The 13798-nt window shown below is 42.9% G+C and overlaps 2 protein-coding genes across 2 annotated transcripts; both read right to left on the bottom strand.

The window, feature by feature from the left end:
- Positions 1–795: 795 nt before the first annotated feature.
- Positions 796–2671, bottom strand: rplp2 (ribosomal protein, large P2). Its single transcript, XM_067234185.1, has 5 exons — positions 2602–2671; positions 1826–1949; positions 1436–1484; positions 1194–1286; positions 796–921 (listed from the first exon to the last, which is right to left on the bottom strand). The coding sequence occupies exons 2-5, from the start codon at positions 1946–1948 to the stop codon at positions 845–847; spliced, it is 342 nt and encodes a 113-aa protein (XP_067090286.1). The 5' UTR covers position 1949; positions 2602–2671; the 3' UTR covers positions 796–844.
- A 2844-nt stretch (positions 2672–5515) lies between these two features.
- LOC136941580 (adenosine receptor A1) lies at positions 5516–8435 on the bottom strand. Its single transcript, XM_067234122.1, has 2 exons — positions 8036–8435; positions 5516–6685 (listed from the first exon to the last, which is right to left on the bottom strand). Exons 1-2 carry the CDS (start codon positions 8389–8391, stop codon positions 6049–6051), a joined length of 993 nt encoding a protein of 330 aa, XP_067090223.1. The 5' UTR covers positions 8392–8435; the 3' UTR covers positions 5516–6048.
- Positions 8436–13798: the final 5363 nt, after the last annotated feature.

Here is a 13798-nt window from a genome sequence, read left to right as displayed (position 1 = left end):
AACCTTCGATGGCACAGGTAGCATCTTTACTGAGGAAGTTGAACTACTCGACCCTGTTAAATCAGATGAAATCTCAGCAGCAGCAGTCAATCCAGATGACGATAATGGAAGGTTGTTTGTAGGATGGGGCAGATCAATGAGCAAGAGGGATGCTGAAAATATTATCAACATATACAATCCTTGGGAGTCAGGTGGCTGAGTGGTTAGAGCATCGGGCTAGTAATCAGAAGGTCGCTGGTTCGATTCCCGGCCGTGCAAAATGTGTTCTTGGGCAAGGCACTTCCCCCTACTTGGAATGTCCCTGTACTTACTGTAAGTCGCTCTGATTAAGAGCGTCTGCTAAATGACAATCGACAACCATGTGTCTAAATTGGAAGGAATTGTGAAGAGGGGGAAATTGTTAGTGTTTGTATAGATATACATGATTTGTTCTACAAAGCCAACCATTACTGGTCAGCCAAATTGAAGAAATGTATGCCATATTGCCACAACAAGCAGCAAAATGTGACTTTAAGTGTCCATGACTAAACAGTGCCTTTTAGGACTTGATTGATAAAAAGATGATTCATGGGCAAAGCTTAGTTTGACTGAAGAGCAAGAGGTTCCATATCTAAATCCCCCCCATACATACCATTGGATAAAAACAGTGAATTAAATAGATTAATAAAAGCATTATCAGCAGTATTACTGTCTTGACAGCTGGTAAAATAAACAGAAACCTTGGGGAAGTTAGGCTGTTCTCCTGCTCACCTTGCAAAACATTTAGATTTCAACTGAAATGATTCAAAACAAGGGTTGTGTGTAAACCTTTTCCATTTTTATTGCTTTCTTAGTGGATGAAAAATTAATCAAAGAGTCCAAAGCCCATATCTTCATCAGATTCTTCAGATTCCTCCTTCTTCTCCTCCTTTTTCTCTTCCGCTGAAGAGAAGGAAATAAATCTCATCAGTGCAACATACTCACCTAGAACACACGTGCTTTCGAATATAAACCACCCCTTGCTGGTTGATGCAGTGTACACAGTCGCACAAGGTTAAGAAAGTTATCAACGTAATTTCAAACAATTTTCTACCACTTGTTTTTTCAGAATACTCTCAAAAACCAAAGACTCATGAACTAAAAGCCTTGCAGTGAATCATGTGAAGTACACTATAAGCCAAGCTGACTATGTATGAAGGGGGGGAGGTGTTTACCAGCAGCAGGCGTTGCCACGGCAGCCCCTCCACTAGCAGCAGCAGGTGCTGCAACAGCGCCACCTGCTGGCACGGAGGCCAACTTAGAGAGACCTGTGGAAGGAGAATAATTAAAATGTATTGGGCAGCAATGAGGCTAAAGTAAATAAATATGTCACAGTAGTGTGGTTATAAAAAGCACCTAATCAATGATTAATTCACCGCCATAAAGTTGGTCTAAATTATTTGTATAAAACCTTTACCAGAATTCATAACTTCATTGATGTCTTTCCCGTTCAATTCAGTGATGACCTGATGAGACAAATCAACATCCACTTTAACACATCCAATAAACCTGGGCTGGCTATACACACACACACATCCCCACACAACTTAACTCAACAAACATTCCTACATGCTAGACATTTTTAAAAGACAGCTCAAAACTTACCTTTTTACCAAAGCATTTAACTGATTTTATCTCAGAAGGGTTTTACCACTTATTAGTTATATTATTGTTTGCTATTTTAATTATTACATTTATCACTTGTATTATTGTTTTTATTGATTCTATGTAAAGCACCTTGAGCTGCAATTCTTGTATGAAATGTGCTATATAAATAAGGTCTTATATTATATTATGGTGGAGTTACCTTATCCAGGCGCACATCCTCAGCCTCGATGCCCACGCTCCCCAGGATGGTCTTGATGTCCTTGGATGACGGGCTGGTGTTGCCACCAAGCACTGCCAGGAGGTAAGCGGCCACGTAACGCATTCTGGGAGAAGGAGATATTGGGGGGAGGGGTACAATGTGATTTGTTAATCCAGTGACAGGTGTACAACACACGGAAGTTTTGAGGGTAATAAAGTTACCATACTGACAGCAACGACTTACAAGGAGGGAGGGAGGGGGGGAGGAGGGGAGGAGGGAGGGGGGGAGGAGGGAGGGGGGGAGGAGGGAGGGAGGGGAGGGAGAGAAACCACTTTGTAGCTTTTGACGCCTCTAGTTTAGTTTTTAAAAAAAATTATAGATTATTTATTGCGACCACAGCACTAAAAGGCAGTCATGGAATAGGAAAAACATTTTTATTGTGTGGGTACGCATACGAAATGCTTAGAGATAGCCAGCTCTTATACGTAACCTAGCTGGCGAAAACTGGCGTCTCTCTCGTTATTTGCTTACGAATACAAAAATGAAGAGACTAATGTAAGAAGCCTCGCTAGATAATCCTAACTGAGGCCTACTAGTAGTACATTCATCCAAGAAAGGCGTCTCCCGCCTACGCAGCTCTGTGCTTTAACGATCTTTCTTCTTAACCTTCATCAATTTTCAGATTTACTACAATAATCACCGAAATCCGAATTATTAGAACATGTGTAATCACTTAGTGCCAGCTAAAGCAAACGTTAATTATTTAAAATACTCACTTTAAGTCTAAAGAGACACGAAACGTCGGTCACGCTGAAATGTCCAGAAGAAGAGAGAATGATGTGACCCGGAAGTTAAAAGAACCTCTCTTCATGCGGTCACATTATTGGTCCGTATTTAGCGTCGTCATTGTTTCTCTTTCTCAAATTACTTTTAATAAACGTTTTTATTTTGCCATGACAAAATGAAACACATATTAATATCTACCGAGTTATTGCTAAACATCTCTATGGGCAACATTATTTTCAAAGCATATCCATATGTTTTTTAAAGAAGATTTGGAGCAAATGTGTTTTTTATTTCATATTGCCACAGTTATTTTGAAGGCAAGAAGCTACTAATTTATGAGACCCTGTTCATATAATTTATCTCTGGTTATTCAACTAGTCACAATGATGATTGAAAAACAAAAAACAAATAACAACCCAATATACCTTTATGAAGGAAAGACTAGTTGAAAACAAGCCATGAGCCTAAATGCTGTCAAGAATCCAGATCACACACATACCACAGATGCCATGAATTGTGCCTCAGTCTGGTTTATTAGAATAATTCCATAAAAGTCGAAGGTTAATAAATTAGGTTCACATATATTTGGTTACAATCAAGTTTATTATTATTATTATAATTATTTTTCAACAATACTGAGGGGGAAAAAAAGTCAATATAAACAATACATTGCAAAGTACCAAACACTGACCAAATAACTGCTTAACTGGTGATGGTGGTGGTGTGCATTGCGTCTCTGTAATCGTTCCAGCTTCCGAAAGGCCTACAGTTCATCCATTTCCTCATCCTTCTCCTGGGTAAGTAGCCAGGACACAATATCGAACACAAACTCCACGATCTTACCCACGTCTGTCACGTACCAAAACTTGTACACACACTCCGCTAGCAGCACCAGGAGGAACAGGACGACAAAGGCGAGGAAACCTCGGTCCAGGAAGTAGCTTACTTTCTCGGAGGTGCTCCTCTGCTCCCAGGGAAGGGCTCGTCTCATCTCACTGTATCGCCCAAAGTAATACAAGGCCGCCTCCTGAGTGTCGACCTCCTCCGGCGGAGCCTCCACCTCCTCCTCCCTCTCCTCCGCTCCATCCCCCTCCACCATCTCTCCCAGACTTCTTCTGACAGCTGATTGACAAATCTTGGTGCCTTGAATTGTCGGTACCGACGGAGGATTGGAAAAAAGGAAAACGTCGTCGTTAGCAACTCAATCAAAGTGAAATGTTTGGTGGGCTTTTATGATAAATAGGATGATAAATCTTACCGGTTAGTGAATCCCTTCCAGGCAGATGGTGCAGTAGCCTACACTATGGGACTCCTGCACCCTATAAGCTCCCTAGCAGATTAATGCCTCTGGTTACTGGCTAAAATAGGCTATCAATTTCAATTCAATGTTGTGAAGCAAAAGTCCTCTGCAAAGTTATTTTTTTGTAAAACAAAAACGTGAATTATCAGCCTGTCCAGGTGTCGGTGTGTCCTGTGTTGAACAGGAGCGTTGGCCCAGTGGTAGCCCGAGGGCAGCGTGGACGAGAAGGAGGTAGACAAAGGTAGGGCATTAAGTGGCCTGCTGATTAGTACACCTTGCTAAGCCGATGAAAGGGACTATCACACACGCTCAGCACTTTGGAATCCCTCTGTGAAGTTAGACAGAAAGCCATTCTGAGGCTCAGTGTAACAGATGGGAGGAGATGAAGTATGTGATTGCCTCAATATAAGACAGTGGAGGAGAGATACAGATGGAGGGATATAGACAAAGAGAGATGGAGAGAGAGGAGAGATTACAAGTGTAGCTTACAAGAGAGCCGTTTTGGGTCAATAGGATCAACACCACAGTATGTCAGTGGGTCACTTTAACTTTTATAGTCTCACGAGCCTCGCCAAAAATCCACTAGCCTACATCTGATTTACATTTTGCTGTGTTATTCAATTACTAAATGTGTAGTAAATGTGTTTTCCACTATGCTGTGTGCATGGTTTTCATAATATTTTTCTGTTTTTCTGTATTTTCAAAGATGATTAGGCTGGAATCGTTTAGGTTTTTCTTCGTGTTCACTCTATGAATATCAACTAGCATCTTAGATCAGTTAACAGAAACTAGCCGCAGGGAAGTCGTATTGATGATTAAGCACAACTGACAAAAGCCTTGAAAAACCTCTATTCATCACCATGGCATTCAGCACGGCCTTTAACCAGACAGCACAGCCTTTAACAGCAAAAAATATTTTGTCTCACCCATGCCTGGAAGCCCTTTTACAATCCTGTCACACTTAAAAACGACGTCTCCAAAAACAAGCTAAAGATGGTTTTGTTTAGGTATTTATATGGTCTTGAACCGACTAGCGTCTTAAAGCTGCACTAGGTAGGCCTACTGTTGAAAAATAGTAGGCTACAGTTTGATGGACAGCCATTGCACAAAATAAGGCAAGGAGAAAAGCTTGCCTTGCCCAAGGCGATTGGCTGGAACAGGATTGCTGGAACATAATTGGCTGGAAAAATGTGAGATTTACTCCTCTAGCAGTAAGCTGTCTGTGTTGCTAAACATCTCTTACTGGGCTTCATTAGCTAACACTATATGTTTATAGAGGACAACATTTTTCTTTTTATACTGGGGAAAACCCTGAAAAGAAATATTAACTATTATGCCTTTACGGTTGTCTATATGTAACCTAGTATGCCTCTGAGGTAATATAGCCTAATTTTACTGCATCAATGTCGATCCAGAGCCAATCCTTTTTTTTTATTTATCCTAAACCATCACCTTTTCAAAAATATAAACCACAGCAGCTGTATAAAGAGGAACAAGTATATTTTCCTTTGTACATCGCAGCCAACATGTTTCAAATGGATGTTCAAGCACAATAATCTAAGGAACAATTGAACTGAATTGATTTTTTTTCCCAAACACATCCCACTTGAAGAAGGCATTCATGTTTGACTGATGTATAATTGCTTGCGTGTTTGGGTGTAATGAAGTCTGCCATCGGAAGGGAAATAGCATGATTCAATGTGAATTAGTACTGAGCACAATAAATATGAACGTTTGTCCACATGTGTTGGCTCTGTTGTGGTATATTTGTACGAGCTACAGATGGGCTGCTTCCCAGCCCGGTCGAATGTCTGAATGAGACGCAGATGAACTCATTAAATAAAGTCAGAGCAGTCCATTGTCGTTCACAGATGAAACGTCAGATCTTAATATACTGGTCACGATGTCCCGTGTGTCAGAATATTGATGTGCAAGAACGCCACACAATCCCCAGAGTCCCATCATTCCTCTGGGGAGCGATGAATCAGCTCACTGGGAAGGGGCACACGGAGATAAAAAATTATGTATTCGTTTAGCAGACACTTTTATCCAAAGCGACGTACAGGGGGGGAATTTGAACCTGCAACTTCTTGACCTGCAGTCAAATGCTCTAACCACCGAGCTACGGAAGTCTTCCCTATAAGTTGGCGGCTGATTTCTCCATGAGTGCCGGCGGATTGGTCGGGCAGGGCGTGGCCTCGGCGGTCTTGCACAGCATGCAGCGGCGCGCAATCTGGATCAGCGTGGCTCGGAACCGTTGGATCCTGAAAGCGTAGACCAGCGGGTTGAGGGCGGAGTTGACGTGCGACATGAAGATCCCAACGTACACGGCCATCTTGGGCATGTTGCACTCGGGGCAGAAGAACGTGACGCAGTTCATGACGTGCAGCGGGAGCCAGCAGACGGCAAAAAGAGCGACCACCAGCGCCAGGGACTTGGCCAGTTTCAGCTCCTTGCGGTAGTACTTGCTGGTGTCGCAGGTGGCTTCGGCTCGAAGGTTTAGCTGGCGACGGATGGCCCTGAAGATCTCGGCGTAGAGGCCGATCATTACACTCAGCGGAACCACCACCCAGCCGAAGAAGTTGAAATACACCATGTAGTCCATGCGCATGACGTTGGTGAACTGGCAGACGATGTGGCCGCTGGCGCTAAGGTTACCCAGGGGCTCCTGGTTGTGCCAGCCCAGCATGGGCACCAGGCCGGTGAGGGCAGAGAGCAACCAGCACAGACACACCGCCACCCAGGCCCTCGTCTGTGTCACGATGATGCTGTACCTGGGCGACAGGTTGTAAAGGTTAGGAATTGTTCATTTGGCAGACGTTTTTATCCAAAGCAAGGAGCAGAGAAAGGGATTTGAAACTGCTAACCAGTGATTTGCAGTCAGATGTTCTACCTCTGAGTTATGTATACCTGGGATACATCATGTATACTGTGGTACATATCTCAGGTCAAAGGTTAAAGGTTAGACTTTTCTTTCGAGCTGGAGAGCTAGACCTTCAGGGAGGGGACAGGTGTGGCAGATGAGGTCAAAAGAAACAGTAGATCTTATGTTATAGAAAGATCAAATCATAATCAGAGGGTGAGCCCTATTTTCGTTTCAAGGGGGGTCCTGACTGAAATTTGGAGAAGCACAGAATTAGACTGAGGCTGTAGTGAAGCTTTCCTTTATAAGGTTAGGGTTGCATAATGTACAGTGCATAGCTATAAAGGGGACCTTAAATCAAGATATAATATGAAAACACCTTTTTTGACTGCCGTCCCACAATTTAGTTGTGTCTATAGAAGGAGAGTTGGTTTCGGAGGTAAGCTTTCATTTTACATTTACATTTAGTCATTTAGCAGACGCTCTTATCCAGAGTGACTTACAGTAAGTACAGGGACATTCCCCCTGAAGCAAGTAGGGTGAAGTGCCTTGCCCAAGGACACAACGTCATTTGGCACGGCTGGAAATCGAACTGGCAACCTTAAAATTACTAGCCCGACTCCCTCACCGCTCAGCCACCTGACTCTCATTTTGTAACAGAGATGATAGAAATCTTTCTTAAACAGCAGAAAACGGTCTTCCCCTGCTGTCTTGGTGTTCCTGATCTGGAGCTGCTGTCTGCTGACTTGGTCACTACAGAACGCAACCCTGGACGACAGCCAACAACGCCTCACAAACTGGCCTTAAAATTCAGTCAATTGGGCTGACAGGAACATTTTAATTCACTTAAAAGCCTTCGATGTCCAGGACATTGATTTGCATCTAGCTGGGCAGAGATATAGACTACAGCTCGCAGTCAGACTTCGAGAAATTCAACAAAGATACACTGACTGCCTTGGAATCACTTTAACACTAACTGTTTCCGATTACAAAAAGTTTTAATTTGGTTCAACTGAAGTGGAAAAGGTCCTTAGCGTGTGGATTAATTTGGAATAACATCAATCTACATCTCACTGGAATTGTAATTGATTGTGGCAAGAGTACAGCCCTGGAAAACAAACTAATCATTCTATCAAATCAGTTTGCCTGATTTCTAATTCAATCACGCTCTGTTTGGGAGAGTCCTCTTTAAAGTGGACGGAAATGTTGCCGATACAATTTTGATGTGTTGGAGGCCAGAGGCCAAGTTATGACGTCTCACCTGGTGGGAATCTTGACCCTGAGGAAGCGGTCGATGGCGATGGCCAGCAGGGACAGGATGGAGCTCTGTGTGATGATGAGGATGAGGCAAGAGAGGAAGAGGCAGGTGTAGAACTGGGTCCTGAGCCCCAGGCTGACCACCACGGCCAGCGGGATGACCAGGGCTCCCACGGCGATGTCAGCCACAGCCAAAGACACGATGAAGCAGAAGGTGGTGTCACGCAGGGCCCGGTTCACACACACCACCAGGACCACCAGGACGTTCCCAACAACCGAAGCCAGGGCGATGGCCGTCTCCATGGAGATGTACATCAGGTCCACATGCTCACGAAGCTCAATTCCAGGAGAGGATGACATTTTGAGTAAACCACCCTGTATTGTAAAATCTCTCAAAAACGTCTTCAAAATCTGTTAAATATCTTTACTTTCTTCCTTTACTGTCTTTGAAATCTTCCTTTTGTGTATTTAAAAGTTATTAAACAGGTTTGAAATCTTCCTCAATGTCTTCCTTAAAATGGTTTACAATCTCTTCTAAAATCTCCCTTCCTTTTGCCCCCACAGACTCGTGCTTCCTGAACGTCTGACCAGCTCCTTCGTTAGCAGGAGTTTGTGCTATGAGTGCAGCATGGTGTCCTTGTCCAGTTAGCTCAGCGAGTTTCCAAGTCATTAAAATGTCCCGTTCTCCTCGCGCTGAAGCACTGAATGACTCCCTTATCGCTGGAGAGATCTGGAGAGATGAGCCTCCTGCATATCCATGAGCTCCAGTCCACACTGACTGCATTCTGCTGCTCTACTCTCCCTCTGTCCATTTCTCCCTCCTCCATCACGCTGTCTGTCTCTCCCTTACCATCTCTCTATCTCTCTGGCACCTTCTCTCTCTACCTCCCTCTCTTTCTCTCTCACACTCGCTGTCGATTTGGAGACAAAAATCATAAATCTAGAAGGAGGGACATTGTTGTTACCCCCACAGTACATAAGCAAGTGCCTCACAGTTAAGGTGTGTGTGTTTACGTCAGTGAGAGAGAGAGAGAGAGAGAGAGAGAGAGAGAGAGAGAGAGAGAGAGAGAGAGAGAGAGAGAGAGAGAGAGAGAGAGAGAGAGAGAGAGAGAGAGAGAGAGAGAGAGAGAGAGAGAGAGAGAGAGAAATAGAAAAAGAGTGTACATGAGGTCTGTCAGGCTGCACGCTTATAAAAAATCTGCAATTTGGATGTTTTGGCAAAATCTCGACAATAGCACTCAAGCTAAAAGGACATCAACTGGAAGTGGGAGACAAGCTGTTTTTATTTCTCTGTGACTCCCTCCCCACACACACACACACACACACCCATCCCTCTTATCCCCTATACACACTTTGCTGCAACATCCAGATATTACAAAGCTTGGTTCAAAAAGTGTAAATCCCGGTCTACAAAAACGTTCGACATGCTCCCAATAGCCAAAAATCCTTATTATCCATATAAAGAATTACAACCTAAAGGACATACCAACCAAAAATATAAATCCAATAACGTAGGAGAACCAATGAAATGGTTCCTATAGCGTGGATCAATCTATATTTGGACGGTGAATGAACTATGTCTTCGGGAGGAGCATTTGAAAATAGAAAATTAATGGAAAATTTTCCTAGTGACGCCATTAGATGTACAAGTGGGCATTCGATTAACCATAGGCTATCCTACCTGTAGCCTTGCTCGTAAAGGTGAATAATGAAAAGGCTTATATATTTCATCATAAGCGTGACTGAAGGTGTTCTTAATCTCCGGGCAAAAAAAAAATCTCTGGGCAAGCTTTCACTGCAAATATAGATTTCTCCTTTGTCACAATGCATCAGTACCTAAGGGGCGTGGGAGTAATTGCAGTTAAGCCCTATGTGAATTATCATTCAGGTGTCATTTGAGATTAGCAACAAGCTACAAGCTACATTAGTTAATGTTTCAATTCACCATGATTATGTCATTAACTTGTGAGAGAATTAGGACTGTGCCGAATAAGGTTTTGAACCCAAGTCATCACTCTAACATGGTTTGAATTTTTTTTAATTAAAAAATACACATTACCTTTTCTGACAAAATCTTCAATAAAGAAATGCTGATGTTACAGAACCTAGCCTTGAAAACTGAGTTTCAAACTCAGGATTCTTCCACTGATCAATTCTACTATCAAACCAAGAAGACCTGTTTGGCCTCTTCTGATCTTAAAAGTTCTAATGAAAGAGATGGTCTAGTTCTCTTTCACTAGAATCACCTCCACCCATTTAGTATAACGGCATCAGTTTCAGATAATTTTTTAATTTTTATTTATTAGATTTTCTAGTGTGCAGAGATGCAAAGCCTAAGAGAACATTGCAAAAACCTGGTAGGATGCCCAAAACTTTTAATTACTCTAAGAACTCTGTATTTAATAAGACAATATCCATTTGAGGATCCAGACTTGCCTGGCTGGCTCTATAACAGATGCATAATGAATCAATCCATGCGATGGACCTCAATCCATTAAGGGGAGAACAAGCTGACCCGCCTGCCCGTAAACGCAGTCACTTTATTCACTCTCTCTCTCTCCCTCTGTCTCTCCCTCTGTCTCTCTCTCCTCCCCCCCCCACCCCTCTCTCTCTCTTACTCTCTCTCTCTCTCTGAGGTAAAAGCGATGACTCAGGATATCAGTTTTGGGACATTGCCTGCAGTTCCAGAGTGTACTCTGCTCGTTAGCGTGTGTCAGTGAACACAGACAGTAACTCTTGTTTATGATCCGTATCCTCCTTCCTCAGCCCTCGCTGCTACCGGCCCATCACAGATGGTTCCTGATGTCACCCAGCACTGGACCAGCACTTCAGCTGGCTACGGCAGGCCTCTGGGAGCAGTGACCGTAAAGCCCAACTTATACTTAGGTCGCAGACACTTTTGAAAAGGTCACCGACAGAAATGACGTCACGGTCGACACTTTTAACCGTCGCTTGGAAGTGTCGCCTACCAGGAGAAATTTCTACTGGCGCTGATGTCGTCACATAGTGAAAAATTAAAATTGTCAGTTTCTCTGATTGATCACCTAGGCTACAAAGCGTTAACAATGTAACCATAGCTATGAATGCAACGGTAAAATGATTCTGTTTACGTCACGCGAACCTTGAGCACAGGCGACTGTTTGCCGAAGTATAAATGCAGCAGCCTGAGCGACACTTTTTTTTTTCGTCTGCGACCATTTCAAAAGTGTCGGCGACCTAAGTATAAATTAAGCTTTACAACGTTAAGTCCCTGGAAATATGTGGGTCGTGATGCTGTGGGGAGTCAGGTGGCTGAGCGGTTAGGGAATCGGGCTAGTAAGGTCAGAAGGTAAAATCAGAAGGTTGCTGGTTCGATCCTCGGCTCTGCCAAATGACGTTGTGTCCTTGGGCAAGGCATTTCACCCTACTTGCCACGGGGGAATGTCCCTGTACTTACTGTAAGTCGCTCTGGATAAGAGCGTTTGCTAAATGTAATGTAAATGTGTCTCTTGAATCTGTCAGTGACATTTCGCTGATCGGTTTTAAACGTTGAGTGATAACCTGGTCAACGATAAATCGGCGAGTAGGCCATTCTAGACTTGTAGCCTGAGTATGTAACAAAACACTATGGATTCATAAAAATATCGTTTTTTTTTTGAGTGCTGTCAAAATCTGTTAAATGTGCAGAAACCTCCAGAGGTTTGAAGGCACCCCCAGGGACTAACACCGTCACAAATAGAACTAATGAATTAGATTACGTCTGTGCAGAGATCCGCTAGCCTGGGAGCCACCAGGAAAATGCGAGTACCAAAGCTGTTTCCAGTTAACGGCAGACCCATCCAGGCATCCTCCCCAAACTAGAGAACTTCCTTTCGTGCCGCAGAAATGCCTGCCTCGTCAGAAGCCTCGGTACTACCCGGGAGCGGGGGCTTGTTTACCCTGGTGCCGCTAAGGGGGCCCTCACTAGCCCTCTCACTGACAGATATTAGAATTCCTGAAATCCAGTTTCTGTGATTTTGGTGTGCCACTCCAAGATGTTCTGTGCCCCATAGCCACCCCCCATCCACCTTTATGAACATTTTTATGGGGGGGGCATTGTTTTCAAATGTGGATGGGACAGGATGCGGGCATTAAATATTATTTTCTTAATAAAAAGTAGGGGAGACAGATTTGCTGTTTTCAGAAAGTGGGTGGTACATGTCCCACCGATGTATAATGGAACCTACGCAGTAGTACTCTCTCCTAGGCATCCCCTGCTTAAGGGAGCTGGGAGAGGATTATTTCTGCCTGGCCAGCACACCTCCAAGCTGAGAACAGGTCCATAACCGTGACGGATGTGCAAATAGAGATCGTAAAAGATAATGAGTCCTCATATGTTGTGGTTATGGGGGACGGGCCTGAATAGCTATGAGGGAAGAGGATCTAACTGAGGTGGGTGGTGGAACAGTATGCACAGGGTAGAGTTAGGGTTGTGGTGGTCATGTGAATTTACTTTTGGGCTTTTATAGATTATATAAATCATAAAAAAACTTTGTTTTTGTGTTTACATGTGGCACAGAGTTTTGTATGGACTTTGTTGAGAGTTCTCATCTGTTCCAAAAGGGAATCAGACTTTAAATCCAGAACAATGTACTGTAGGGTATGAAAACCACGGTAAGGATGTGATGTTTGTGGAGGAAGATGACAAGGCAGGCAGGAGAATGGATTTTTTGTTGTTGTCCCAAATCATCAGTTTCCAGTTTTTAGGACTGTTTGTGACAGCCAGGTTTCTGTTTCACTTCTTCCTCCTCAGTGAGTCTGCAGCAGAACACTCAGCAATGAGCCCAACACAGGAAGAGAAACTGATGATCTACCACTTAAGACCCTCAGGGAATTACGGGTAATTGGCTAACCTTCTGAACCCTGAGTCGTACACACTGCAGCACAATTGTAACTAACCATCCATAGTCCCTCAGCTCCACCACAAACTAGCTGAAACCAGATGATTTACACAAGGTCCACTGGTCAGAAACACCAATGTGATACTGTTTTTATTATTATTATTTACAGTTTATATTGATTTCTTTGGTACTATTATCACAAGTATGTGGTAAAACCTCATGACTTAGTACAAAACTCACAGCAGATTATCAAAAAGTCGGTTTTGTTCAACCGACTAATTCAATCGACTTCATTATCTTTCACAATCCGATGCTCATAAGACTTTTGATATGCTTTCAATAAACAATATATGTGACATACTATTGTTGTGGATGTTCGGTATAAATTTAAACTAGATTTGGAGGTGAAATAATTAAACTGTCCTAGCTTCAGTGGTTTTAGTGCCTTGCGGAAGTTGTACCCTCTCTAGTTGCTAACTGATTTCACACTGCAGCAACCACAATTTAGAAAACAAAGTTCCCTTAAAGGTTGTAGAATATGTCTTCATGGATCACAACTTGATTACATATAGGATAGATATGTACGTAATTGTAGATTCTGTAAAAGTTGGGTAATGTAAATGTAATGCCTGATATGAAAAGTCTTCTGTCTTTTATAGTACTGTAGCACATTACTTTCAGAACATCGAAGGGCAACTTGAAACATGTCTCTTGCATAGGCTAGTTTTTTATTGGATCACTGGTGTAAAACCACTAAACTGAAAATTTACAATAATGAATGTTGTGTTTTGTTGATTAAACCATATGTATGTTCTCATGGCATTTCACGAGAAACACATTTTGAATCAATGATTGTGTGGCGAGAGATATTTACAATCCAAATGAATGCACAATGGAATGTTTTGAAT

Source organism: Osmerus mordax, chromosome 1 (genome assembly GCF_038355195.1).
Source record: "Osmerus mordax isolate fOsmMor3 chromosome 1, fOsmMor3.pri, whole genome shotgun sequence".
NCBI classification, from domain to species: domain Eukaryota; kingdom Metazoa; phylum Chordata; class Actinopteri; order Osmeriformes; family Osmeridae; genus Osmerus; species Osmerus mordax.
The sequence above is the reverse complement of the archived record's forward strand: the minus strand, read 5'-3'. Positions and strand labels throughout refer to the sequence as shown.